The following is a 25,052-nucleotide window of genomic DNA, read 5'->3' on the forward strand; positions in this document are numbered from 1 at the left end:
CTCCCTAGCTGGCTCTGTAGATGGAAGATATTTTTCCCTAGATGGGAGGTAGACCTCTATGGTTTTGACTGAAGGTAATGAGACATGTGCAGGACTGCTGTGTGGCCCTATACCTGAACAACCCCACTCAGCTATTAATGAAGACCAACCAAAAGGGACATCCTGGAGGAGAACGGAAATCGCGAGTTGAGGGTGGATGAGGAACAGAGCTGAAAGTGAGGTTAGAAACAGAGAAGCGGGAGTATTGGTTGTGTTTGCAAGAAATCTAAAAGCTGTTGTGACTGTTGAGCTGTTGTGATTCAGTGACCCGAATCCCTTCGCTCTGCTCTTTACAGTCCAGGTCAGCAGGCTGCTAATTGATGTGTCTATTATTGATCAGTTTTCCTATTAGCCTCAATTACTGCCTGCATCGGGGGTGAGAAGATGTGAGAATCACCTGAACAGGAAGCTTTGAGGTGAGCCACTGCGTTGGCGTATAGAGCCTTGCGGACTGGAAACTTGAAGACTGGAGGCTTTTTTATTTTCTCATTATATTATAACATCGGGGGGGGTTGTGGTGACAAAACTACCCTCCTCATTTGAGTTATAGTTTCCGTTACCGAAAATTGAAATGACACTGGGTTTGTCATGTGGTGGTGTCGTCGGCCTTTTTCCGACCGACGGTGTGGAATTCCATGCAGACGAGTTTTACGGCAGTTTGAGTATTGAGCAGCCTCTTGAGAATGACATCAATACTGAAAATGTTGCCATTTTGGGGGAAACATCAGGACTAAAGTGGCCACATTAAAATGTGTTAAACATAAAAAAAGATGTCTGCAGTCTCAATTTCTGCAATTCATATTTGAAGGAAAAAAAACTTGAACTATGCATGTCGCCGTGTGCATATGGGTTTAGGTCCTATTGATCCTCCAGCTCAAACTCTGACCTTTCCCTTGCGCCCCCGGGGGAAGGTGGGGGGGGGTCATCAGTGACACGCAGCAGCTGCTGGTTCAGCATGTGGTACCTTTACGTGTGTGTGTGTGTGTGCGTGTGAGTGTTCCACCACATGCAGATGTTCGTTAGAACCGTGTGGTTTCATGCCGCTGTAACGATAAATGTGTGAGGTCTCGATGTGGCAGCGTCTGGCAGGAATGAAGACACGCAGTTAGGTTTAAAGGCAAAAATAACTGCAGAAGACATGTAAGCTGTTGCACGGATTTTCCAGTTACGCATATATATACACACACCGTGTGGTCCATACGCAGACACGCATACATGCACTAACAACAATACAGTAGCCAGTAGGTCAATGTGTGTTTGTGTGAGTACGTGTGTCTTCATGCACCACCGTGTGTACTGGGTTGAATCGACCAGTGAGCTCAAAAACTAAAACCCACAGTTTAGAGCCGCCACCGGCCAAACACATCAGGTGAAAAACATCTGTGTGTGCATGGATGCATGTCTCTATATATGTGTGTGTGCTTAATGGTCCCTGTGGCATTGGCCCGAGTGGTTTTGTCTCACGCCATTTGTTTCTCTCCCAGATAGCTCTCCCTCACGCTGTTTCTGCCCGTTTAACTCTCAGTTGCTCTTCCGTTTTTTCGCTCAGTCTCCCGTCCCGAGGGAAAGTACCTGCTGCAACAACATTACAATATTAACACAGGATGCAAACTGTGTGGTCGTTCACTCAGAAAGGAGTAACATCTTCCACCTAGGCACTTTGAGCGCGACCTTCATGACTGATCCTGGTATTTTTCTATTAATTCCTCCGCAGGGAGGTCGAAGGTCAAGCTTTGCTACAGAACAGCAGCCCTCGAGTCCGGCCCTCCATCACAGTTGATGTTGCTGACGATGGCCAGCTAAATGAGGAGGATAACTAAACATTTGGATCACCAGAGCACAGGGACAATGCTGAAGGATGTGACAAGATAAATAAAGGGACCAGAGAGGAAAACGTACTTCATGTTCCTACCTGGCCACATTTTTCCTCATTTTAAGCCCAGCGGAACAAATGTTATGCCTGCCCCAGCTTCGTTTCCACGACGAGACACAAATTGTCCTAATGTTTAGTCTGAATCCACCAACCCGAACCTAAACACAATTGTGCAGGTGAGCATTCATGTGCACAATGTCATTCGATAACCAAAAAGGTTTCCAGGACTGATTTAGTGGTTGTTTTGAGGTCGACACTGTGGATATACTAAAAACAGTATATATATTTACAGTATTTATGTAACTCCTCCTACTTCCTTTTAAAAGGCCTGGTATTTGTATATTTAGATATCCATATCAACAGGATGACTTCATCATATCTAGCGGTACTTACAGTAAGTTAGAAATAAAGGATTTTTGTTGATTCAATCACTGATTCATACAAAAAAATCACTTTCACATGCACACTAGGCTTTATACACATACACTCCATCTGTGAGGGCTGGTGAATGCTGCAGGCACCAGCTTCTAACTAACACGCACACACTCACGCGCACTGCACACACGCACAGAACATGCTAATCCTGGAGGGCATGGGCGAATTTAGGGCAAGCCTGATTAGTAGTGCTACTGCTTATCACCAAGAGCCAGGAGAGGGGGGGAGAGAGAGCGAGAGAGAGAGAAACTGGGAAGTGGAAGAGGTAGTGGGAGGTTGGCTCACTGGAGGAATTGGATGAGAGAATTGGAAGTAATGCTTTGTGGATTCACACAGAGAAATTAGTTTTGCAGTGTCAATATTATCACAGTTGCACAGAATAAAAAGACAGAGAAAGAAGAAGAGTATTAGACCATAAAGTGATGATGTAGCCAATCAGCGACTGTGACCTTGGACCTCCACCTCTTCCTCCCCTTCATCTTTACTCCTCCTGCATCTTCTACAGGCTTCTCCTTTGTTCCCAAGCTGTTTTCTATATGCTTGGTAAGCCTCCACCTCCCTCTGGACTTGTCTGTGTGTGTGTGTGTGTGTTACTGCTCCCAGTAGAGAACAACCACAAAGGGGTTGTGTGTCAGGTTCAGTTGGTGTTTTTGATGTCTTCACCTCTGTGGAGAAAAGGAAGGCCGGATATGCCTTACAGGGTGGCAACCATTTCATCAAAGTGACTTTTTAAGGGATTATGAGTTGTTACTAAAGGCTTTATTAATACTTAATGACTGGAATAATGATAAATAGAAAATTGTATTTACTGTTGTGTTTAACCTCCATAAGGATATAGAGACTAAAGGTATCTGTAATATGGTAAATACAACAGAGTGTCTTCTCTATACTGTGACAGTTGTCCTGAAGTAAGATTTAAATTAACTCAATATGTCAACCTGCTTACAGCCAAACTTTTTCCACTAGTTTAACCCAGCATCTGCACAAATCTACAAAGAGTCTTAACTACTAACATTTTGCTTCCTTAGATGTTTACACAATTCAAAAGTCCCTTTTTCCCTTTCAAATGTTCCCGAAATTGAGTTATTTCTCAGTATTTAATTTATGGAAATTGGCACTGCCGCTCTACTGTGTTATAGGACACAACTGTTTTTGTTCAGTTAGACATTCATTTCAAGAGTGAAATTGTGTTTAACTTTCATTAAAGTTGCCATAAAGGTTTTACAGACGATTACATATGACTTGATGAAATTTGCAGACACACTGTCTGACAGGCCCTCCTTTACTGTGGCTTCAACTAATTTAACTGAAAGGAACAATAAGCTGTTAGAAGGACCTTGACTCTTTAATGTCTATGTGCACTCAGCTGAGTTAACAGCAACCTTGTTGTTCTTTTTAAAAGGATTTTTGTGTGCTGTGATGCATTAGGTATATTAAATTAACTGGATTTAGCCGTGAAATTGGTGCATCATTTAAAAACCTGACACAAATTTTTCTTTTATGGTCTAGTGAGACATAATAGCTATTACTGATACCACAAGGCTTTGATGCTTTCAGGCTTTTGTGAGGCCCGGTTAGTGACTGAAACAAGGCTGAAATTGACCATGACTACAACAAGAGGAGCCTTGTCTTTCTCTTTGCTCTCTCCCGATCTCTGTCACACGAGTGACATTGTGGGATGTTTCCGTGGAGAAGAAAATATTCATAATAGCAAATATAATCGCAAAATAGAAGATACAGGTCGAGCTATTTATGTTTTATGATGATTTGTCGGTTGGAGTGTTGGTTTGTCTGCAGGTTTACGAAAAAACTACTGGCCCGCTTTTTATGAAAGTCGCAACTGTTCAGATTTTGAGTGGCTCGGCCTCAGCAGAGGTCTGCGCTCTCTGTTTGCCCTTCTAGTTATTCTTCTGTCTACAATTCACATTCTGAGCTCCCTCTCCGTTTTACTTTAAGACAGGATATCCCTGAATAGCTGACTTCTGTCATCAATCAAAGAAAAGACAATGAACCACTTAAGAACAATAAGAAGTGGTTAACTAAACATCACACACACACACACACACACACACACTAGCACCATCTCAGTAAGCGTTTATATCGTCTAGGTGCCTGACAACAGTCATTGTATTTTTCATATTGTTAATTATATTCAAAGGAAGTTACTGTTAATAGTAAACTCAGTATTGTTTGTGATTATTGCCGGTACACACTTTTACTGTCACTTTGCATACACGTGTCCAAGATGCATGTAAGCCCATAAACAGAGGGGGCTGCATGCCGGGATGTGATCAACCTCCACTGCGAGGTCTGAACAAAGGACTAATGTGAGAAAATTAAAACATTTAAATTCATGTTCAGCCCTGTTATACGTAGGAATATTGGTTTAATTCATACCACATATGACACACAACGCGTATGAAGATTTTCAAATATTTCTACATTTTGGTATATGTTCTATTTTAAACAGCGGAGTTAACTTAACACCTGCGAATAAATGACAGATGGTCACTTGTCTCACTTTGGATGTTGCTTGTTGCCTGCTGTCACTCATCCTAATGCTCGCTGAAGTGTTAGCGTAGAGCTGCGTATCCTGTATAATGTGACAAACTGCTAAAAGCTGGTGTATTACTTTAACCTGTGGAGCACATATACGTTTGAGTGCCGCTGAACTATTCAGAGGAAGCAGCAGCCGGAATATGGCATTAAGCTGAGTGGATGAAAGCAAGGGGGGCTATAAATGTGCGTTTCTGCAGAGTGTGTGATTGTGTTGATCATGCAGCTGTGTCCTGTCTCAGCGCAGGGGCTCAGAGTGTGTGTGTGTGTGTGTGGACGTGTGTGTGTGTTAAGAGGCTGTGGGGGCAGGAGAATGTGTGTGTGCCTCTGTGCATCTCTTCTCTCCAACCCGTCAGTTCTGACTGACAGGTGGGGGAGGGAGGTGTATAATTTATCACTTCCTAGTTGGTACCCCACAATGCCCTGGAGCCACAGACCAGGGTCGGCCCCCCCAGAGCAAAAGCCAGTTTATTAAACCCTTAATGGATATAACACACACACACACACACACACACACACACACACACACACACACACACACACACACACACACACACGTGCACACATACTCTCTGTTGCCTCTCAGTCATGTTTAATGTATAATGAATGAATGATTCATGGCAGGGGAGAGGATTTCATATTTTAGGACTACTTATTCATTTATACTCACATCATTCGTTTTTTTTAAATTATACCCAGGGTGAGATTATTTTTCCCAGCATGTATGTGGTCGCCAGGTTTTCCAGAGACAACACTGGGATCATTTTTAATGTGCAGCTCCTGATTTTCTGGTAAATCCTGCATTTTGACTATTGTCCCAGTTTAATCCATGTAAAACAAAATGAAACACTTTCATAACCACTGCTCTATTTTTAACATTTATTCATGCAGGGATTACGCTGACGGTCCGTGTGGGATCCCAGTTCTTTGAGTAAAGCAGCACTAATGGATATTTTTATATTTAAAATGGATAAAGAAATCTGTAATGTGAAATTAGTCATTTTCTCATTGTTATTGTTATTTTTACGTTTCGGTTTGCTCTCATGAACTTGTTGTTATCAGCAGAGCGTCTCTGATGAAGTTTTTCTAAAGTTTATTCATTACGACACAGTTCCCAGTCTTGTCACTTCCACTTTCCAGAGATACCGTTATATTTAATTGATCCTACAGCACAGTGCCTAGATTGGATAAATGATACACCGCCATACATGCCGCCACACCTGTGCATGCACGCAGCGCACATGAGTGGGTTCTGTATGTGTGTGCGCGCGGGGGGGCGGGGGGGGGTATATTTGGTACGAGGCGAGCTGCGGGGGCCCTGCTGTCAAAGAGGAGGCGTTTAAACAACATGCAGAGCCCCCCTTGTGACGCATGTCCAATCATATTAATTCATAAAGAGCTTCAAACAAACAGCTCTGTCAAATGTCAAAATGAAGATATGCATGTAAATGACATGATATATTACCTTGTTTTCCGGTGCATGCATCAGGCCTGTTTGTCTCCTTTTTTTCAGTGTGTGCTTGGATGTCCGAGGTGTGTGCGCGCGACTGTGTGTGTGAGAATGGCAGATGGTGTGGCTCTAGGAATCATCTCTCTACATTAGGGCACACAGCAGGTGGTGGCAATGTGTGCATGTGGTAGGATGTGCGTGTGCGCGTGTGTGTGTTTTGTCATGTACCACACAGCCGATGAGAACCAGTGTGCAAGGACATCTCTGCAGACCTTGCCTTTGGCCTCTGTCACTAACACTCATGTCAACTTTTCGAAGAGTACACGCGTGTGCCTGCACGTTTACTTGTGTGAGTGTGTGTGTGTGTATGTGTTTTAATCACACCAGCAGAAACACAGGCAGCAAAGTGAGTTTGAAGATTGGAAATCTTTCGGGCAATGTGAGGCTGCGGGGTGATGAAAGGACGGATGAATGGATAACGGCGCAGATGAAGAGTATAGACAAAAGTGGGGAAAGAAGAGAGAAGGAGACTCAGAGGCTTCAAATGATCCTCCATTCTCCTTCAGCTTTCATTTGAAGTCGGCTCTGGACGTAAAAGCAAAGGAAGGACACAACAAACATCTTTAATCAAGGGCAGCAACAACTTATGACAACACACGATATCAGCGACTTTGCTGTACTCGAGGACCAGCCGGACAACGGCGCCTCATGCCATTGGCTGATATTCAGGAAGTGCTGACCCGGAGCGAGCCAATCAGAGGGTGCGGCTTGCTACATGGCTGCCTGGAGGCTTTTGAGCCGAACAGATGGCTCCTTAGTGAATGAGAAGTGACATTGATGTGGAACGTTGTGGGAAACAGACACAGGCTGACAGGATGCAGCGCAGGGGGAGAGAACACGCGTCTGTGATTCAGTTACGGGCAGATGTCAGTGTGTTGGGATCTTTTTTTCCCCCGTCACAGAATAATACGGACAGACTCTAAGTGGAAAACCGTGTCAACGGCGAGGGCACTCTGAGGGACCCTCCCCGTTTGGCAGCTGTCACGTGAAGGATTAAAAGTGTTACTGTTAAAAAAGTGTTAAATTTGAACTCTTTTCTCTTCCATGTCATTTAGAAAACAATTGCAAACAAATGCATTACATTCAAATAGTACCCTTTGTTTTCCTCTGAGCAATTACCTTGATGAGTTTGAATAAAAAATGTTTTTTGTGCTCCTTTCGGTTTGGTTGTACACTCCTGTGATTGTCCACCTCCACCTGTGGAATAATACGGGGTGTGTGCACAATTGTGTTTGTTCACTCCCTTTATCTCCAAGTCCTTATATTACAAAGTCAGTTAGAAAAGCCCATTGTGGAAAGGAACGCTGTTTCTTTTCCCGTCTACCGATTACAGGCTCGTGATTTGACGTCGGCACTTTTAAGCGGAGGAGAGTGTGTATAAGTGGAGGGAACTGAGGGCTGCCTAAAAATCATAATCAATGTGAACGTGGTAGCCTTACAACTATCAAGTGCTGCACAAAACCGAATGTTTTTCAAAATCATAATACGGCCAATTTTCAAATCTCAGGAGGCGCAGTTTTTGTTAAAGACAAAACGTATAAATTTCAATTAAATGCTCATTCCCTCCTGTATTGTAAATCTAATCAATAGCCGTTAAAATCAGATCAAGTTGTGAATCAGTTTTTTCACAAAGGAGGGTGTCCTTTGTAATTGTCATTAGTCATGTTCCATTACGTTTTTGATACACTGAGTAATGTGAAATGAGTTTCACGTAGTATATATTTTTTTAATCTTGTTTGTTTGACGTTGTAAATAATAAAAGCCTCATTGATCAACATGTGTCTTTAATCTGTACCCTGGTGACTTAATCTGTGAAGTAACGAGCTACTTTTTTTGTTGTGCGTGCAAAGGTGGTGCATGTGCGTGTGTGTGTGTGTGTGTTTCATTAGGATGTACGACTCAGAAACCAACCACTGGTTCCTCATTCTGCATTTTCATTTCTCTCTCTGAACACTTCTTGGCTTTCAAGAAGGTCAACAAAGATCATGGTTGTAGAACAAACCCCCCCCCCAAATACTACTTATTTATTGTAAATGATAATTATGTATGTTTTGACTTCTGGGTGTTTCTTTACAGTGATGAATTTGATCAATACTGTTTGTTGTGTACGTGAGAGAAAAAGGGGCAAATAGTCACAAAACGGAGATCAATCGACTGAGAGGGATTAAAGGGGTTAATCTGTAGCTGTGATTGTGTAAGGGCTGCGGGGTGAAACAAGGGTTACCCTCATCTCTTTAAACCTCTTTCTGGGGAAATGATGTTAGGTCCATCTCATCCTATCAGCCATTTATTTCAACGTTTACGGGACTTACTGAGGCTCATCGTAGTTACTCCTCTTTTCGACTGTAACATATTGAAAATCCCTCTCTTTTGGTCCACAGACGCGGTTCTTGAGCTGAAGAAGTTCCAGGACGTGGCCAACGTCAGCACCTTCCTCCTGGACCGCTCAACGGGCACGCTGTTGCTGGGGGCCAGGGACGCCATTCTGGCTGTGGACACCGAGCGCCTGGACCAAGAACCAAAAGTGGTAGGCAGGGTGTGTGTGTGTGTGTGTGTGTGTGTGTGTGTGTGTATTGAGTGTAAGGTGGTTATATCTGCTGCATTGTATTATCAACAGTGTTTGTTTTCTTTGTCCTCATCTCTCTTAGATCATTTGGGATGTGCCGGAGGCGAAGAGACGGGCTTGTGTGGCGAAGGGAAAGACGGAGGTGAGAGCTGTGTGTATGTGTGTGTGTGTGTGTGTGTGTCTGTGTGGTCCCCTCACACGCCTTCTTTATTATTAAAAGCCAACCGATATACAGTCGCTAATAAGATTTGATAAAAGGCTAGAAGGATCACACAAAAAACCTACATACAGTATATTATAGTAGTATAGTCTATAGATTTAAAATGTGTGATTTCATGCCCTTATGTGTTGTGCTCCAGCATGGACATCTGAGTGTGTGCGTTTGTGTCACAACCCCGTGCTGTTAGGCATCGGATGGGAAGTTCTAGGACTCGTGCCAAATCCTGTGTGTGTGTGTGTGTGTGTGTGTGGAGAGAAAGATACAGACAGAATAAGAGTGGGGTTTATATATGTGAGTCAGAGATGCTCAGTAACTGTGTACAGAAACTGATTAAATACAGCGCATTGTTCTCTCAAGCTATAAATCTTGTTATTCTTTGACCTCAACATCAACCAAAGAGTGAACTAACTGTACACCGTTACAGATTCTCTGGTTTACGCAGGTTGATATAGAGCTTCAGACTCATAACTTAGCCCCCATGACCTGACGATGCTCAGAAAATGCCTGAAAAACGCCTTTGGTCCAGGACGTTACAGCAAATGAGGACAAATCCAAATATTAACAAAGCTCATTGAAGCACCGTGAATTAACCGCAGAAGTGCAATTAGTTCAGACCCGCTTTATGCAATCACCAGCTCAGTTTTCTGCTGAGGTGAATGGCTGATTAAGGCAGGAAACCGAAGGATTGGGGGCGTTCTGAAAAGACATTGATTAGGAGATTACATGTGAGTGATTAGGAGGATGGAGAGAGGAAGAAGGATAGATGGAAGTGAGAAGTACACTGAACAAGGACGCTACCTTGAAGTTGACCCAGAGAAGGGACGTGTATGTTTGTTTGTGTGTGAATGGAAAAAATCAGGGTAAGGAGGCGTGGTTACACGCTGCTGTGTCTGTGCCGTAATAGATGAAATGAGGAATAAGGCAGAGGCCTTTCACAGCTCAAAATGAACTCGCATTAACAACTGTCGACTCAGTGATTATTAGTCGGTGTTGACTGAAATCAACTAACCCAGTGTTGACTGGAGAGACTGTATGCACATGTGTGTGCTGCCTTTCAACGCATACGGTGTAACATGAGAGGAGGATACGGGAACCGCATCCAGCAGTAAACACAACACATGTTGCCTTATAAATACGTTTCATGCAGAATGTGACACAATAACATCAACCCGGTCTGCTTCATCTATCTAACTTTGCCTTCTATTTGGTGCTGGTGCACAGTTTGAAATACACAGATGTATTTATGATAGCAGCAGAAGACCTGTTGGGGGGGGGGGAGCTTTTCTGATAATGAGGTCTAATTGCGATCTTCGACACACTCACGTAGAATAGACCGAAATAGAGTTCAACAGAATAGAGCCATTTGTTTCACCTCATGCCAGATTGTGAATGAATCGTATTAACATGAATGAGGTCAATTTTGGACCATTTAAAGAGCTAAGCCCAGGCTGAGCTCTCTGTCTCTCTCCCTGGCTCTCCGTCCTCCGTCTCACGGGACCGGTCAGGGTCGTGGAAGTGGCGGGGGCCGATTCGGGTGACAAGTTCTGGGCATTGGAGAGGATCAGGTCCCGGCGTGGGGACGGGGTGGGGTGACTCAGGCCTGGAGCTCATCCAAGATGCCACAGAGACACAGAGACACACACGCACAAGCTTACCAAAAACTGCCTGCGTCATGGTTGGAGGAACAATGAGGGTGTTTTTCCATCATGGCTGCAGGCTGAATATTCATGTAAGGAGATAGGGGAGCTTAACAAATACGTCCTTTATGATGTGTATTTATGAGACACACAAAGAAGCACACATGCATATTTTCTACATGCACATTGTGCATGAAAAAGTGGTAGCGGTGGTGCGGTTCGCTTCCCTGTAGGTGTGAGTTAGTGTGGATGGTCTCAATGAGGGTCTCAAGTGTCTCTCCACTTAGCAGGGGTCTCCAATTTCCATTCAGAGTCATTGATACTCCAGCAGTTGTAAGAATCCACCATAACCTTTCTCCTGAAGCTCAGTGTGGTTAATACAGGACCACCTCGGTTCACGGGCAAAAACAGACTTACTATTTTAGTGAAGAATAAAATATATCAGACGTTGCGCTTCGGAGTCACTGTATTTTTGTGTATTTGTCTCCCCCTGCAGGTGGACTGTAACAACTACGTGCGTTTGCTGGAGTTTCTGGGTGACGGACGCGTCTACGTGTGTGGCACCTACGCCTTCGACCCCCAGTGCGCCTTCCTGGTTAGTTAGTGTGTGTGTGTTTGGGGCCTCCCTCGTGTGTGTGTGTGCGTGTGTTAGAGGGCGACCATCTAGGGCGGAGCTTTGCTCGGGGATCTATCCATCGCTGCACACGCAGCTGCAGCAAACTCAAATTTCCCCGCTCCTTCACAACCAAGAGTCCCACCCTGTGTTATAATGCATTCACATTTAAACTGGTTTGATTCTGCGAAAAATGTTCTTGCCTGTGACAATTGGATTATAGTGACATTTTAAGCAGAACGCCTAATTCTGCGTCTAATTAAAAACAAAAAATCACTCTTAAGTAATTTAGAAGACTAAAACAGTCGGTTTAGAAATGACTGTAAGTTATATGTAAATGTATTTTTTTCCGTTGTGCTTCTAACTTCTCTTTTCCTGCCGTCCTGCAGGAGCTCTCCTCCTTCACTCTGGAGACAACCGAGGGTGAAGGAGTGAAGATGGAGACGGGGAAGGGCAAGTGTCCGTTTGAGCCCAGTCAGCATTACACAGCGGTTATGGCAGGTGGGTTGGTACCACGGAATGACTAATTGATTGATGAATCGGCTCTGTTTGTGTGAAGCTTACTCCAAGGTAGTTACTCCCTTCTTTTCCTCTCTTTTGGCGTAGCTGGAACCCTTTACACAGCAGCCACAAGTAACTTCCTGGGAACGCTGTTCGACATCTCCCGGGGGACGGGCGCTGAGCAGGAGCGCATCCGAACTGAGCGATCCATTAACTGGCTGAGTGGTGAGACACAAATGCACAAACCTAACCCTGACCGCCGTATGCACAAACATGCAAAGACACAACCACACTTTCACGTAGTATCATTATTTTCCCACTGAAAAAGTCTAATTGTGTGTGTCTTTCTCAGACCCGGAGTTTGTGAGCTCAGCCTTCATACAGCAGTCTGCTTCCAGCAACCCGACAGGAGACGATGACAAAATCTACTTCTTCTTCACCGAGGTGGCCAAGGAGTATGACCTCTACACCAAAGTCAAAGTGCCCAGGGTGGCACGGGTCTGCAAGGTAACCCCGCCCCCGTCTGCATTGAAAGATCGATTGACCCGTTGATCGCCTGGCGTGAATTCACTGTCGGGCTTGTGCGTTCAGTCCGACGTGGGAGGGATGAAGACTCTGCAGCGACGTTGGACCACCTTCCTCAAGGCCCAGCTGGTGTGTGAGGACAAACCGAGCGGTCAGCGCTACAACATCCTCACCGATGTTTTCACCACGGAACACACACCGGGGGATCCCAGCAGCACACACTTCTACGGGCTGTTCACCTCCCAGTGGTGGGTTGAGAGAGTGTGGGGGGGAGGGCAGAGTTAATGATCAAATACCGATCGTGTTTTGAAATTGAAATTTGAAACAAAAAAAAGAGCAAAATGTATGACTATTCATTTTGGATTGAACAGCATGAGTCTATGGTAAGCATCCTTTTTCCTGTTCTCAGGGAGCGTGACGAGTTGTCAGCAGTGTGTGTTTTCAGTCTGTCTGACATCAGCAAAGTGATGGACGGCCCCTTTAAAGAGCTGAAGAAGACCTCTGACTGGACTCACCCTGAACCTGTCCCCACGCCGAGACCCGGCCAGGTAGCAAACTGAGCAACCACATATCGGCCGTCTACTTTATACGTTCAACATCACACATTCCTGACGTTCTACCACGTTAATATGAACAACCCGACTTCCGATCTGCCCTGGATCTTTTGTAGTGTTTGAACAAAGCTTTGAAGGACGAGGGGTTCGATTCGTCCCTCAAACTTCCCGACAAGGTGTTGACGTATGTGAGGGACCACCCGCTAATGGATAACAGTGTGACTGCCGCGCCGCTGCTGGTGCGGAAGGGAATCCGGTACACCAAGCTGGCTGTCACTCAGACAGGCAGCGGGGACGAGCGGAGGGGAGCAGTGCTGCACCTCGGAACGGGTGAGGAGACGGGGAGGTAGAGATCAGGACAGCAATGGACAACTCAAAGTGTCTCCGGAAACTTAACGCGGTTTACGTCTTGTATTGAGATAGAATTCACAGGGTCATGTTGTTATGTGTATACATTTTGATGTTCATATGGAATATTCCAAATTTTGTGTTGTTAATGTTTAATGAATAAACTTTTGTTTGTTGCAGATCGCGGGGAGCTCCACCAAGTGGCGGTCGTTGGCGAGAACGCCACATTTCTGCAGGAGCTCTCTCTGTTCACCTCACAGGAGCCTGTCAACAATATATTGCTGCACCGGGTATTTGCGCACACATTCAAACACATACTGCACAACCAGCACACAAATGCATGTATTAATCTGCAGCGGCCATAAATGTTGTTTGTCTTGCTCACTGCTCCTGTGATGCCTCCCTGTGTTTCCAGGGCCGGGCTCTGGTGGGCAGCCCTCTGTCTCTGGCTCGTGTCCAGGCTGAAGGCTGCGCTCTCTATTCCAGCTGTGCGGTGTGCGCCAGAGCCAGAGGACTTGGTTGTGTGTGGAGCACTGGGGAAGACGCCTGCAGGCGCACAACAGCAGAGTGAGTTCTACAGGAATATCTCAGGGAACTGGAAACAGTCCAAAAATGAGAACCCTAGGCTGACAATCCCTAGTCCAGTTAATGTGTGAAAATGGACTGATTTTATTTGTATTATGTTAATGTTATGGTTTTTTAAACGATTGAAAAATAGCATGTACCTCAGATCAAAAATATTTAGTGTATCCGACTACAAAAATTTTGTGACCACATAAACAGAAATATCTTTGAATTCTCAATGTATAATCTAGTCAATGGAACTAACGATCCCTAGATAGATCAATCAATTTTAAGATACAGTTCAGGCACAAAGTAAAGTAGTTTGCAGATAGAATATGATTAAAGAATCACATACTTATTGTGTGTGCATGCAGGCCTGGTCCAGGAGATATTGTAGACAACGCCTTGAGGAAGTGTGATGTAGCAGAAGGTAAATGCATCTCATTTCGTTGTGATTGCTTTCATACCTGTGTTGTTGTAACTATACAATCTCGATATTATCTAAATGTCTGTTTTCTTTCGTTCTACTCTCGTCTGTCTCCCCGGCTGTTTTCTCCTCCAGGGCGTTGCAACCCGTCCATGAGGGAGCTGCGCGTTTCCGTGGGTCTGCCCCTGCTGCTGCCGTGCGTCCAGCTGTCTCCCCGGTCCTGCAGCTGGGAGCACCCCCCCCACCGACACACCAGGCAGCACCACTCTGACCTGCAGGTGACAGTCACGGAGGACAGCCTTGGAGAATACATCTGCACATGCCAGGTACACCGGCTAAGCTGTCGGCTCACCACGTTGACTCTGTTCCACTTGTTCCTGCTGTTGTAAAGTAATAGGAAGTGAGCAAAAAACATGATGTGGAAATGTTTGTTGGTTGGAAACACCTACCACTAAAGTTCTCCTCCTGTAATTCAACTCAAAATCCAATAAATCTGTTCCTCTTCTCGCTCATGTTGCTCCGCTCCAGGAGGCGGGACCAGGCAGCAGAGACCCCACCCCCTGCCGCAGAGCAGCCTATCAGTTGACACTGGAAGGCCCGATTGCTGGAGGAACCGTGGCGGAAGCAGGAGGTCGTCACGTCGTGGCCATCTACATCCTTATCTTCTTAATGGGTTTAGTGCTTGGTGCATTTCTCCTCCACTTTGTGATGCGACGCCGCAATGCTGCCCGCCAGGGTCACCACCTGCCAGATAATTCGCTGTCGTCAGATAAAGGGCGGGACTTGCTGGGCTCCTCGGCCACGGCGCAGTCTCCTAGCAGTGCCAGCCTGCTGTCCGATGGATTCAGATTGACGGAAAAACGCAACGGAACGGCGACCACAAACACGACAACAACGCTTTTCAGCAACCAGGGCAATGGCAGTCCCCATGGCAACAGCTTCGGCGGCGCCCTGATCCACAGCAACCCCGGCAATGGACATGGGAATTCTCTGTATGCCAACTGCAACACAAATAGCGGCGATTTGCAGTTTGTGGCGAACTTGCTGGATGGAAGGACGGGGGAGAGGCCCGAAGTGGTCGAGAGGAAGTTTGGGGAGCGGGATGAGGTAGATGAGGGGTTAGGGGATGTAATAAAAGGACCGGAGGAGGAGTTGGCAAGCTTTCCCAATTTTAAATTACCAGCACCGCTGGCTCTGTGTGAAGAAAGTTCGATATGAAAAGATTCAATTGATTGCACCATTTTGCATCCTCCAAATACTGAAAAAATCCCGGAGGAATACAAAATGTCTACTGTCAAATACCTTTGACTGTGAGCTGAGGCATGAAGAGAAACTACAGAGATATATGAGAATTATATGAGCATTTTGAGAGAGCAACAGTGTTGTGAGACATTCCGGATGAGAGCCACGGCTAAATAAATGTTTCCGATGTAACATACAATGTAAATATGAGCTGTCTGATGTCTGAACTTGACACGGATCTGAATGTCACTCAATTTAAATATTGAAAAAAAATCAAAGATGAAATGTCTACATGTGAAGAAAAGCCATATTGTTGTTCACTTCAGTTTGTCTCTGCATTCATGTTCCTCTCTGTGTGAAATGCCACTCAAAGCTCACGCCCCATCAGGTCCAAAGGCACAGAGGTACTGCTCAGACATAGACGGTCGGACTGTAAGGACCCCGGGGCTTCGAACTGGGAGGCGTCCCTCTCAGAGACAAAAGACCCATACAGGGAGCCCCTCGGTTGGGCTACAGTGACCGTGGACGGGATGTCCCCGTCTACACTGCCGCAGAGGTCCAGAGGGTGACGAGGCTCCAGAGCAACTATCAGATCTGTGTCGTTGTGAGAAGATGCACAGCAGATGCAAGAGACAGCTGCCCAAATATGTCACTGTTCACCCTCACAGTTACCGAGAAAGGAGGCTGTTATTTTCAGAATATGTAAAATGAATTTCAATGGAATGGACCTTGCCAGACACAAAGTGAGCATCCCCTCGTTTTTGTGAGTTTCAAACTTAAATAATGTATTGTTTTTGTCATGTTGTTTTTGTAATAAATCATAAAGCAGTTGCAGTTATCTTTCCGCCCACTGAAATCTAAAGTATATTTATCTAATATTTCTAACCAAACCGGTATATTCTGCAATTTGCAAGAGTTTTTCCAATTCAGATTCACGACACCGTGCAGTACCACTATCAATCCACAAGGCAGGGACATAAACCGTGTTCTTAAATGGGAAGCTCAATATCGCACTGCTCTATGGCTCTTTCTGACCAACGATGCTCTGCACAAGAGTTACGTCCCATGTTATGAGGAAGTAAATGTATCCTAATCAAATGAATACTGCATGCAAGAGTATTTACTTTTTAAGCTGCAGTTGGAGTATGTTCTATCATTATTAGATTAATATTATTACCGTGTATCAAACTCATCCGAGTTTCATACCAGAGTGAACACAGGTCACAGATTATAATCCGGTGGATGAAATGTCATATTAGTTGTTTTCTCATTGACCATCTGGTTAAAGACGGTGAATTAATTGTAGTCCTGAACAACGAAAGGACAACAGACCACTTCTTCTTCTTCCTTATTTAGAAGTTGTTTTCCTGTTGTTTCCCACCTTGGCTTTAGTTACGGAGGGAATTAATGCCAGAGTTTCTTGAGTGTTCCATAGAAGTTACATTATTTAATATTTTAAATGAAACTTCATGCGGTTAAGAGACTCGAGAGACTGCACGTGGAAAGCGTGTACACCAACTTGCAAGATTTAATTTAATTTATTTCATACATTTAGCTAACTGTTCACAAACCAGTGAACCTAACAAATATCAATCTGGGTAAGAATAGTTGAAGAAGAACAATCTCACCTCATATCAATGAGATGAACCGTCTCTACATTTTGATCATGTACTGTAAGCTTGAGATGTAAATAATCTGAAGACAAATACATCAACAGAGACGTAATATAAGCACGATGCATATAATGGTAAATATTGTGGCTTCAATGCCGACTGTCTGCGTAGGGAAAAGTGCAAATCGTGACTTCATATCAACCATCAAGCAGTTCAGATGGCTTTCTGTAGCCAAAAAGCCTGAAGTCCTCCTCATACAGTTTGTAGAGTTTCCTCCTCTCGTCCAGGGGCACCGTGCCCATCCAGTCCGACACAGAATCCCGGGAAGTCACGTTTTCGTATGAAGGAGGGAACCGAATGTGGTCTTCCAGCATCAGCATCTTCAGCAGCTGTTCAGCGTCCTCCTGAAGGGTCTCCTGATGGCCGATGAAGTCATACCTGAGTGGTAAAACACACCGCTGTCAAACTACTGCTGACGTCAGCAGAGGCACACCATTCAGGCCGGGAGTCCATTTGTGTCTGATAAAGTGTTTCATTATCAATAATACACATTCATATGTACATAAACAGCAGAAAAAACCTTGTGCTGCCCTGCTGGCAGAAATGGCCGTACTGTATTAGGCAGGGGTGGCACAGACTGTCCATCTGCCTCCAGTGGGGTTCAAAGGGCGACACCGTCTGCGGGTCCAGCAGGTACTGAATAAAGTTGTAGAATGAGACGTGAATGCCGGACGCAAACGCCTCATGTGCTGTCTCGGGCGGATCAGCCTGGTTGGCATACGTGCGCAGAATGTCCCGGCCATATAAGTGATAGAAGTACTCATTTTCCTTCTGGAACTTGTCTCGGTAGGCGGAGATGAGGCGGACAAAGGGGTCCCGGACGTACAGGAACTTTGTGTAGTGCTTCAGCTTTGCCTGTAGTTTTAAATTGAGAAAGCATCAGCGCATTCTTTTGTCACATCTGACGCCATCGTAGGAACTGACCTTAATCTCTGGCCTCGGGAAGCCGTTTAGGAGAGCAAAGTTGATTTTGTGGTGGACATTCTCAGACGGTATGGACATGGGGTCCTGGTATGGCTGTCCCTGTTTCAGGACCAAGAAGACCTTCTTCCAGTTGGTACACGCCACCTGTTGTAGATAGGAACGAGACTCTGTGCTGATTACTGATTTAGAAGATGTGGTCTGAAACAAAGTCCCTGCCAGTGTCCATGTCTTCATCACCTTAGGAATGTAGCAGTAGATGATGCCGTGCTTGTCATCCACAATCAGGTTCTCCAGCTGTTTGTCACTTATGTCTTCCAAACTGCGCTTCCCCTCAGCAAATTCCTCTCGGTCACACGTATTTCTTAGCAGCTGCTTTCTCAGTTCCTGCCGCCGATGGAGCCGTTCCGCTGTGATAAGACGGACACGGATATTTGTCTCTAACACAAAAGATACTAAATGAGTAACTTATTGAAAAACAAAGACGAGGCCAAATATTTGCCTTGAAATTGACTCAGCCCAATAACATTAAATAAGATCTTCCAAAAAGAATCAAGGGCGAAGTCTTCTGCTAATCCGTTTCTTTATCCCTCATCCATTCATCAGCAGTAGAGCGGGACCCTCTCCAGGACACCAAGCAGGAGCTGAAAATCCCACACTCAGTCACATATGGACACTTGTTGTACCTCTTTCTTCCCGTATCCTGTCCCATTGGTATGAGGACAACACGATGAGGATGGTGGGTCCCACAGTGAGGAGCAGGAGGCGTCCTTTGCTCGGCCCCATGGCTGCTGCACCTGACAGGGAACAATAAAATACATACATACATGTTTGTTAATTATTAAGGTACCGAAGGTCAAGTCATTGTCCCTTTTATGTCATCCTCCTGGTTAGATATTGAAAAAACTCTAGTAAATATTAGTCACATGGAAAATATCACCCATACTGCAAAACATGTCAAAGGGTTTAAAAGTATTTTGCTCTATTTTTTTATAACTGAGTCAGTGAGTATGATTCCAAAATCCACGCTGAAGCTCTGTGCATTAAGAAATGAAAAATAATTGAGTTTATCAGTAAAGAAACGACACATTATATTGATTCTACTGTGAACCTAAATATATGAATATATCATGCATCACCCACTTTACGGCAGAACCCTCCGACAGATGATCCGATGAAGAGAGACGAGGGGAAATCACAGCCGACAGAAACATGCCTGTGTACTGCATCCTCACGTCCCGCTGCGACCTTTATTTCACGAGAGCAACGTGATGTCATTGAAGCTTTTGAGAAGAACACAAAGGAGGGTTGTGTTGACACAGCAGCATCTGATGTACTTAGCTCCAACCTTTCCAAATATTTGATTAGAACTGCACGAAGATGCCTATGAACGTCAGCATATTTTGTGATCATTGTTTTGGTCGGGTGCATCACTCTACATATATAGTTGTTACACGTGTCATTTTCTGCCATCAAAGCTTAATTCATTAATAATTGGACTGTTTTCATGATGCTAGAGGATTAAAATGCCAAAGGCACTTTGGGCAGTTTTTATCAATGCAATATGAACAAGTTCCAGTAGTTTGTGAGCTGGTATGCGTGAGGGTGGGTTCTCCGTAGCCTTGTGTCTACCTGGGCCGTGTGAATGTGCATCAGCTTGTTGGTGTATGAGCGAGCGTTGCAGATTTTAGCAGACGCTCTATTTGAGAGGTTAAGAAGTATTTGGTGGTGCAGTCGTGCTGGATGCTGACGTTCTGTGATTACAGGGAAGAAAAGATACAACATTTTCCTTTAAAACCACGCACGGCTAGAAAGAGCCTCAGTGTCACATCAGCATCTTGTTGATGGATTGGCAACAAATTAAAATGAATAAGGAAGAAGTGGAATGCTACTTTCCCAATTCTTTCTAGTGATCAGTTTTAACCATGAGATCAGCGAGGTCCGGCGTCTGTATTTCTCCAATTAAAAAAGATTTACCATCGGCAAATACAACAGCTAGCACACCAATGGTAGATGTTTGGTACATTTTCATGAAACACTTCTCGTAGGGCGTTGTCTGACTCCCGAGAAGCTGTTTGCCTTCAGGACTCTTGTCTGCTGTTAGAACAATTCTCCCTCGACACCGGAGTAAAATGATTGAACAGGATATTTAATGTTTGCAAACAGGAGACAGAATTGACACACCTACCAGTCATGTGACAAAGCTACTCAAAGGTCTTCTCCTTTGCAGCGGAAATATATAGAAGGAAGATAAACATGCTAAAACAAGGGGGGGGGGGGCTCTGGGCAAAAACAAAGTGCTGGTAATTAACCTCTGATGTGGGTGATTATCTTTCGCACCAAAGATTATAAACATTGACGCACAAACATCTTAATTATCAGATAACCTGGAGGACAATGTGCCTCTGTGTGAAGGAGCACAGACTGTCGACTAAAGCATTACTGACAATGGTGGAACATTACTGCAGGTCTTCCAACAGCTGCTCAGCTATTGTTCATTCATTGACGTGTGAACAGTTACTGCAGGTGAACAGCAAGATGCTTCGGTCTGCAGACAGGGGGAACCATCAGTCCAGAGAGAACCAAAGCTGCTACCACGGTCACCAGAGGACGACATTGAACACTTGTGTTAAATTCACACGTGCTCAACAGGAAGTTGAAGATGCCTGTACAGTAATTACTAAAAATAATAACAAAAAATTCAACAGTCAGAATATCCATTCAGAAACTTGAACTAAATCAAGGGGAAATATTGTCTCAAGATCATAGATAGTTTTCCAAACCTTTAAACAAAAGCACCGGATGTTTCAACAATGGCAAAAGCCTCAACAGAAATTAGACCGAGGTTTTAGATACCGGAGGAAACATTGTGATACCGAAACTCACTTTGTCAACAAAGTAACAACGTATCTGACTTTTGGGGTGAATGTGAAATTGCATTTTTCTTATTACCCACAGTCAGGAGGAATGAGGGAACGAACAAATGGTACAATTATATAACAATTAAGAAAATAATGGCTAAAACAGAAATAATTGGGTACAATGTAGCTTCAATATGCCTTAAAATCTACAAAAGAACTTGAATAAGCCAACATGACATTTCCAGAGAGGAAGTTGTTGAAGACATTCCTAAAAGCAGCCGGCCCACGTGGCTTTACCCCAGAAATATATAATGTATTCAAAGCGGTTTCATTCAAGTGTAATGTACGGATTCTCCTTCCTCAATCAACAGGACTGTGGCTGTTACCCTGATACCAAAGCAATGTAAGCCCAGTGAAACCTTTCTCATATGGACCAATTAGTTTGCAATGTGTGGACAATAAAATATTGGCCGAGCTTTTAGAAAAAAAGACTCAACCCTATCGTATTCACTAGTGATGGCGAGATGAAGCTTCAAGAAGCATTGAGGCTTTCCATCCAATTGGTTCACTCATGGGCAGAAGCTTCAGGGTGTTTCATTCGCTATACTTTGCCATCTAGTGGTCAGGAAGGGGGATTGCGATGACACCATAGCTTGAATAAATCAATTAAACAAGCACCAGGGACAACTTTATTGTAAGTAACATTCTAAGCACCTGGACTAATGTAAAGAAAATATTTCAGACAAGAACAAACTCTTGTGGCTTAGTGAGTAAATTCATGAATTTAGGTTTGAAATTGCGAACCTTTAGGTTTCCATGTTACTGTGCACGTCGGACATTTGGCTACACAAGACCAACAGTATAACGGTTATGGTTTGGTTTATTGGCCCTTATGTTTGTGAATATGCTGCTTTCCCTGACGTTGTTCTTTAATTTCTTTTTTTCTGTTTGTGTGTTTGGCTAGCAGGTGTGTGCCGTTCTTTCTGAGGAAGGCATGTAGTATATAAAAACATATAACTCTACACAAATGTAAAATCATTAGGCAGAACATTTATTAAATAATAATCAACATTTTTAAAGTTTGCAGCCTATGTCAAATGATTGAGTATTGAAGTATTGCTCAAGAATTCAAATGAAAGAAAAACCAAAACAAATCATTTGGGTTAATCGTTGTCATGTCAGTGTTTATGTTGATTTATTATCAACATTCTCTCTGCTTCACAAATTGTATGATAAAGAAGGAAAAAGGAATTCATGATTTAAACGCCAGTGCAAAGAAACACAATAGAAAAGAAAGACCAAAGACTACAGCATATTCATTATCAGAGATGCAAGAGAGACATTGACTGACTTAAACATTACAATTCAGAGTGGTACTCCTCAAGGGCTTGAACAAATCGCTTAGTCTTTTCCAGATCTAGTTTCATGTTGGTTATTTCTGCATCAGACACCTCATTCTCCTTGTCGAAAAAAGCCTTGGCTGAGTCAGATAAATGCAATAAGCTCTGAAAAAGGTTTTTCAGTGGTAGATCATCGTCAGCAGATTCTTCTGACAAAAACTTCTCCAAAGCGGCCATCCTCTGTTCAGTAAAGGTCTTTGTTTCACTCATGAGCGTTGATAAGAAGTCCTTTTGTGCCTAATGAGGAAAATTAAAACAAATTCACCACATGGCTCCGTCTGAGTTTGCTACGTCATCACATTATGTTGTGTCCCCTGCAGTGCATGAAGTCACTTGTGAACGAGTTAAAGTTGTTTCATCCAAACTTTTGGCGAGCGACAAAGAAGTGAACTAACTGACTCACCTTCAACTGGTTTAGGTTTTCTTCCGCTTTCTGAATTTGTGCTTTGAAATTGTCCTGCAAATCGAGTGTGAGAATCAACATGTCGTTATTTGGTGGAAATGAGGGTCTAAACATGACAACTCCAGCATATACGCGAGTACAGATGGAAAAAAGTAAGAACAATTCAACAGTAGGTTTGCTTGTGTTGACTCAAAATAACTGCAGAATATGTTTTCACAGCAAAGGGAAGTTAAGCAGCAGTTTACTCACCAGGTTCATGTCGTCTTTGCGTGAACTTGCGAGGCCAACCAGACACAGCAGACTGAGGAGGAAGAACAGGCGTCCTTTGCTTCTTGATGAGGCGGCTGCTGCCATGATTGTTCTGAATGTAAATTATAAAGCATAAATGTTTCATGAAAAGTTGAAAACACTTTAAAATGTAATATTTAACTATACAGTATAAACCATGTTACAGTGAGTTGTAGTTTCTGATCTTACCTGTGTTGATCAGGGAGGATGAGCTGCAGTGCAGGTGATGAATTAAACAGATGATGAGGTGACACGCCGCAATCTCCTTTATATACTCCAGGTGTCACCTCGCCCACTGCGGGTTATTAGTTTCGCTTTTACTTCTATAGGTTTCATTTTTAAAGGTATGTTGCCGAACGGGAACTACTTGACACTCCCTCTTTTGATTTCAAAGAAATAGTGACTGTTTATTTCATTGGAAAATTCTGGAATCAGTTAGTGTAGGTAGAGGAAACACAATTATACTCAACAAACCATAACCATGAAACAGAAACTAGATGAAGGTTCTATGTGTGTGTTTTAAGCAGTGAGCCCAGTAGAAAGCTTGAAAGTTGACTTATGCATTGAGCGGGCAGCCGTACTACAAAAACAAGCAAACAGGCATTTACAACCAACACTTCACTACTAATGCATTTCATTATTGAAGAATCATCTGACTTTTTCTTTAACTTGATAAACAGTGCCTAGTTGATCTTCTTACTTTCTTGTAAAAGAGTTATATCTGGGTCACGACGCCCAAACGCTGTTATTCAAACAAAACAAGGACAAACTGTCAATTCATGGTGGCATGTCGCTTGCTCGATCGTTGCAGCAAAGCAGTAAACATTCTGTGTATGTCGTCAGTGCTGACAAACCGAGGTACCAGCAGGTGTGGAAGTCACACATAACATTTTCTTTGTTTCTATGCAAAGAGGTTGCTTTGGGTCCAGTAACAGGTGTTTCTTTATACGTTTAAGCTTGCTTGGGAACATCCCACTGTTGGATAGCTTTTCCCCACACACCATTGTAACTGGAAAGCAAATACATAAAAAGGATGAATATCATCCAGGGCCAGTCAGCATTTTCCCCCTTCAGCCATTCTTCCATCGCTCTTTGTCTCATCTCCACATCCTCTCCCACGGGTCATTTAATTCTACTGCATTTACGGTTATTGAAAATCACTGCATTAATAGACATGTATGCTCACTAGTTTCAGGGGGTGTGGACTTAACAACAATGCTGTCAAATTAAGGATAACACTGTTATGGATCATGGTAAGCATTGTGGAAGCTCTGCGTTACAAAAAAGGGTTGCAATCTGATTTAGAAGGCTGCATGATTATATCAACCTTGATGCTCTTTTTTTCACTCGCTTTGTAGATACAGAAATAGATTTTTGTATATATGATATGTATTTCATTTAGATGTTTTGCTGCATATTTTGCAACTGTTAACTGTTATTCGTGTTTGTTTTTCCTTGGTTGATTATTTCAGTCTTTAATAAATATTATGCCATTTGTTTGTTTTGCTGCTTTTAGCCATCTTTTAGCCATAGCCATGTAGGAAATGAGTGATGAGGTCAGAAGTGTTTTTGACAAAAACAGTTACTACAGCACGAAAGCTACTGATGACTCTGCCAATGTTGCTTTCCACAATGTTTTGTGACACTTAGAAAGGCCCAGAAAAAGACGCACCTGTCTCTACTCATTCTACTTGTAAACTTACTCAAGTCGTGTTCATCTATCTTCTGTAAATCTTAATTTCCGATTATTGCTTTCCAATCCAATTGATTCCTTAAATCAAGACGTGACAGATTCTTTGACCTGTTTCTTTAGGGAAAATGCCATTTTCTTTAACTGAACACCAGAGGTCAGTATTGAAATATATCGGATGTCCAAACGGTGACAACGTTGAACAC

At 43.6% G+C, this 25,052-nt stretch overlaps 2 protein-coding genes and 1 long non-coding RNA gene across 6 annotated transcripts in view; 1 reads left to right on the plus strand and 2 right to left on the minus strand.

The window, feature by feature from the left end:
• The window catches only part of sema4f (sema domain, immunoglobulin domain (Ig), transmembrane domain (TM) and short cytoplasmic domain, (semaphorin) 4F), a 45,241-nt gene extending 28,800 nt beyond the window's left edge, over positions 1-16,441 (plus strand). For 2 of the 3 annotated variants that reach the window (XM_078106428.1, XM_078106427.1), the window contains exons 2-15: positions 8,795-8,940; positions 9,062-9,121; positions 11,333-11,431; positions 11,839-11,950; positions 12,056-12,175; positions 12,303-12,457; positions 12,542-12,723; positions 12,885-13,023; positions 13,146-13,359; positions 13,558-13,667; positions 13,793-13,944; positions 14,316-14,371; positions 14,504-14,694; positions 14,897-16,441. In XM_078106428.1, coding sequence (XP_077962554.1) covers positions 8,795-8,940; positions 9,062-9,121; positions 11,333-11,431; positions 11,839-11,950; positions 12,056-12,175; positions 12,303-12,457; positions 12,542-12,723; positions 12,885-13,023; positions 13,146-13,359; positions 13,558-13,667; positions 13,793-13,944; positions 14,316-14,371; positions 14,504-14,694; positions 14,897-15,586 — 2,426 coding nt within the window. In that variant the 3' untranslated portion in view covers positions 15,587-16,441. Of the gene's footprint in view, positions 1-1,753; positions 2,089-8,794; positions 8,941-9,061; positions 9,122-11,332; positions 11,432-11,838; positions 11,951-12,055; positions 12,176-12,302; positions 12,458-12,541; positions 12,724-12,884; positions 13,024-13,145; positions 13,360-13,557; positions 13,668-13,792; positions 13,945-14,315; positions 14,372-14,503; positions 14,695-14,896 lie in introns of all 3 variants that reach the window. The other variant, XM_078106429.1, reaches the window with a different exon arrangement.
• A 679-nt stretch (positions 16,442-17,120) lies between these two features.
• LOC120821315 (carbohydrate sulfotransferase 12-like) lies at positions 17,121-19,445 on the minus strand. 2 transcript variants are annotated; one of them, XM_040179722.2, is made up of 6 exons: positions 19,348-19,445; positions 18,891-19,001; positions 18,445-18,614; positions 18,208-18,351; positions 17,837-18,138; positions 17,121-17,661 (listed from the first exon to the last, which is right to left on the minus strand). In XM_040179722.2, exons 2-6 carry the CDS (start codon positions 18,988-18,990, stop codon positions 17,421-17,423), a joined length of 957 nt encoding a protein of 318 aa, XP_040035656.2. In that variant the 5' UTR covers positions 18,991-19,001; positions 19,348-19,445; the 3' UTR covers positions 17,121-17,420. The 2 variants fall into 2 exon arrangements, with proteins under 2 accessions (XP_040035656.2, XP_040035655.2); XM_040179721.2 differs by having other exon boundaries at positions 17,804-18,138.
• A 2,810-nt stretch (positions 19,446-22,255) lies between these two features.
• LOC144410254 (uncharacterized) lies at positions 22,256-23,449 on the minus strand. The gene is made up of 4 exons (XR_013468197.1): positions 23,346-23,449; positions 23,118-23,229; positions 22,869-22,922; positions 22,256-22,702 (listed from the first exon to the last, which is right to left on the minus strand). It is a non-coding gene; the product is annotated as an uncharacterized LOC144410254 (long non-coding RNA).
• Positions 23,450-25,052: the final 1,603 nt, after the last annotated feature.

Source organism: Gasterosteus aculeatus, chromosome 7 (assembly GCF_964276395.1).
Source record: "Gasterosteus aculeatus chromosome 7, fGasAcu3.hap1.1, whole genome shotgun sequence".
NCBI classification, from domain to species: Eukaryota; Metazoa; Chordata; class Actinopteri; order Perciformes; family Gasterosteidae; genus Gasterosteus; species Gasterosteus aculeatus.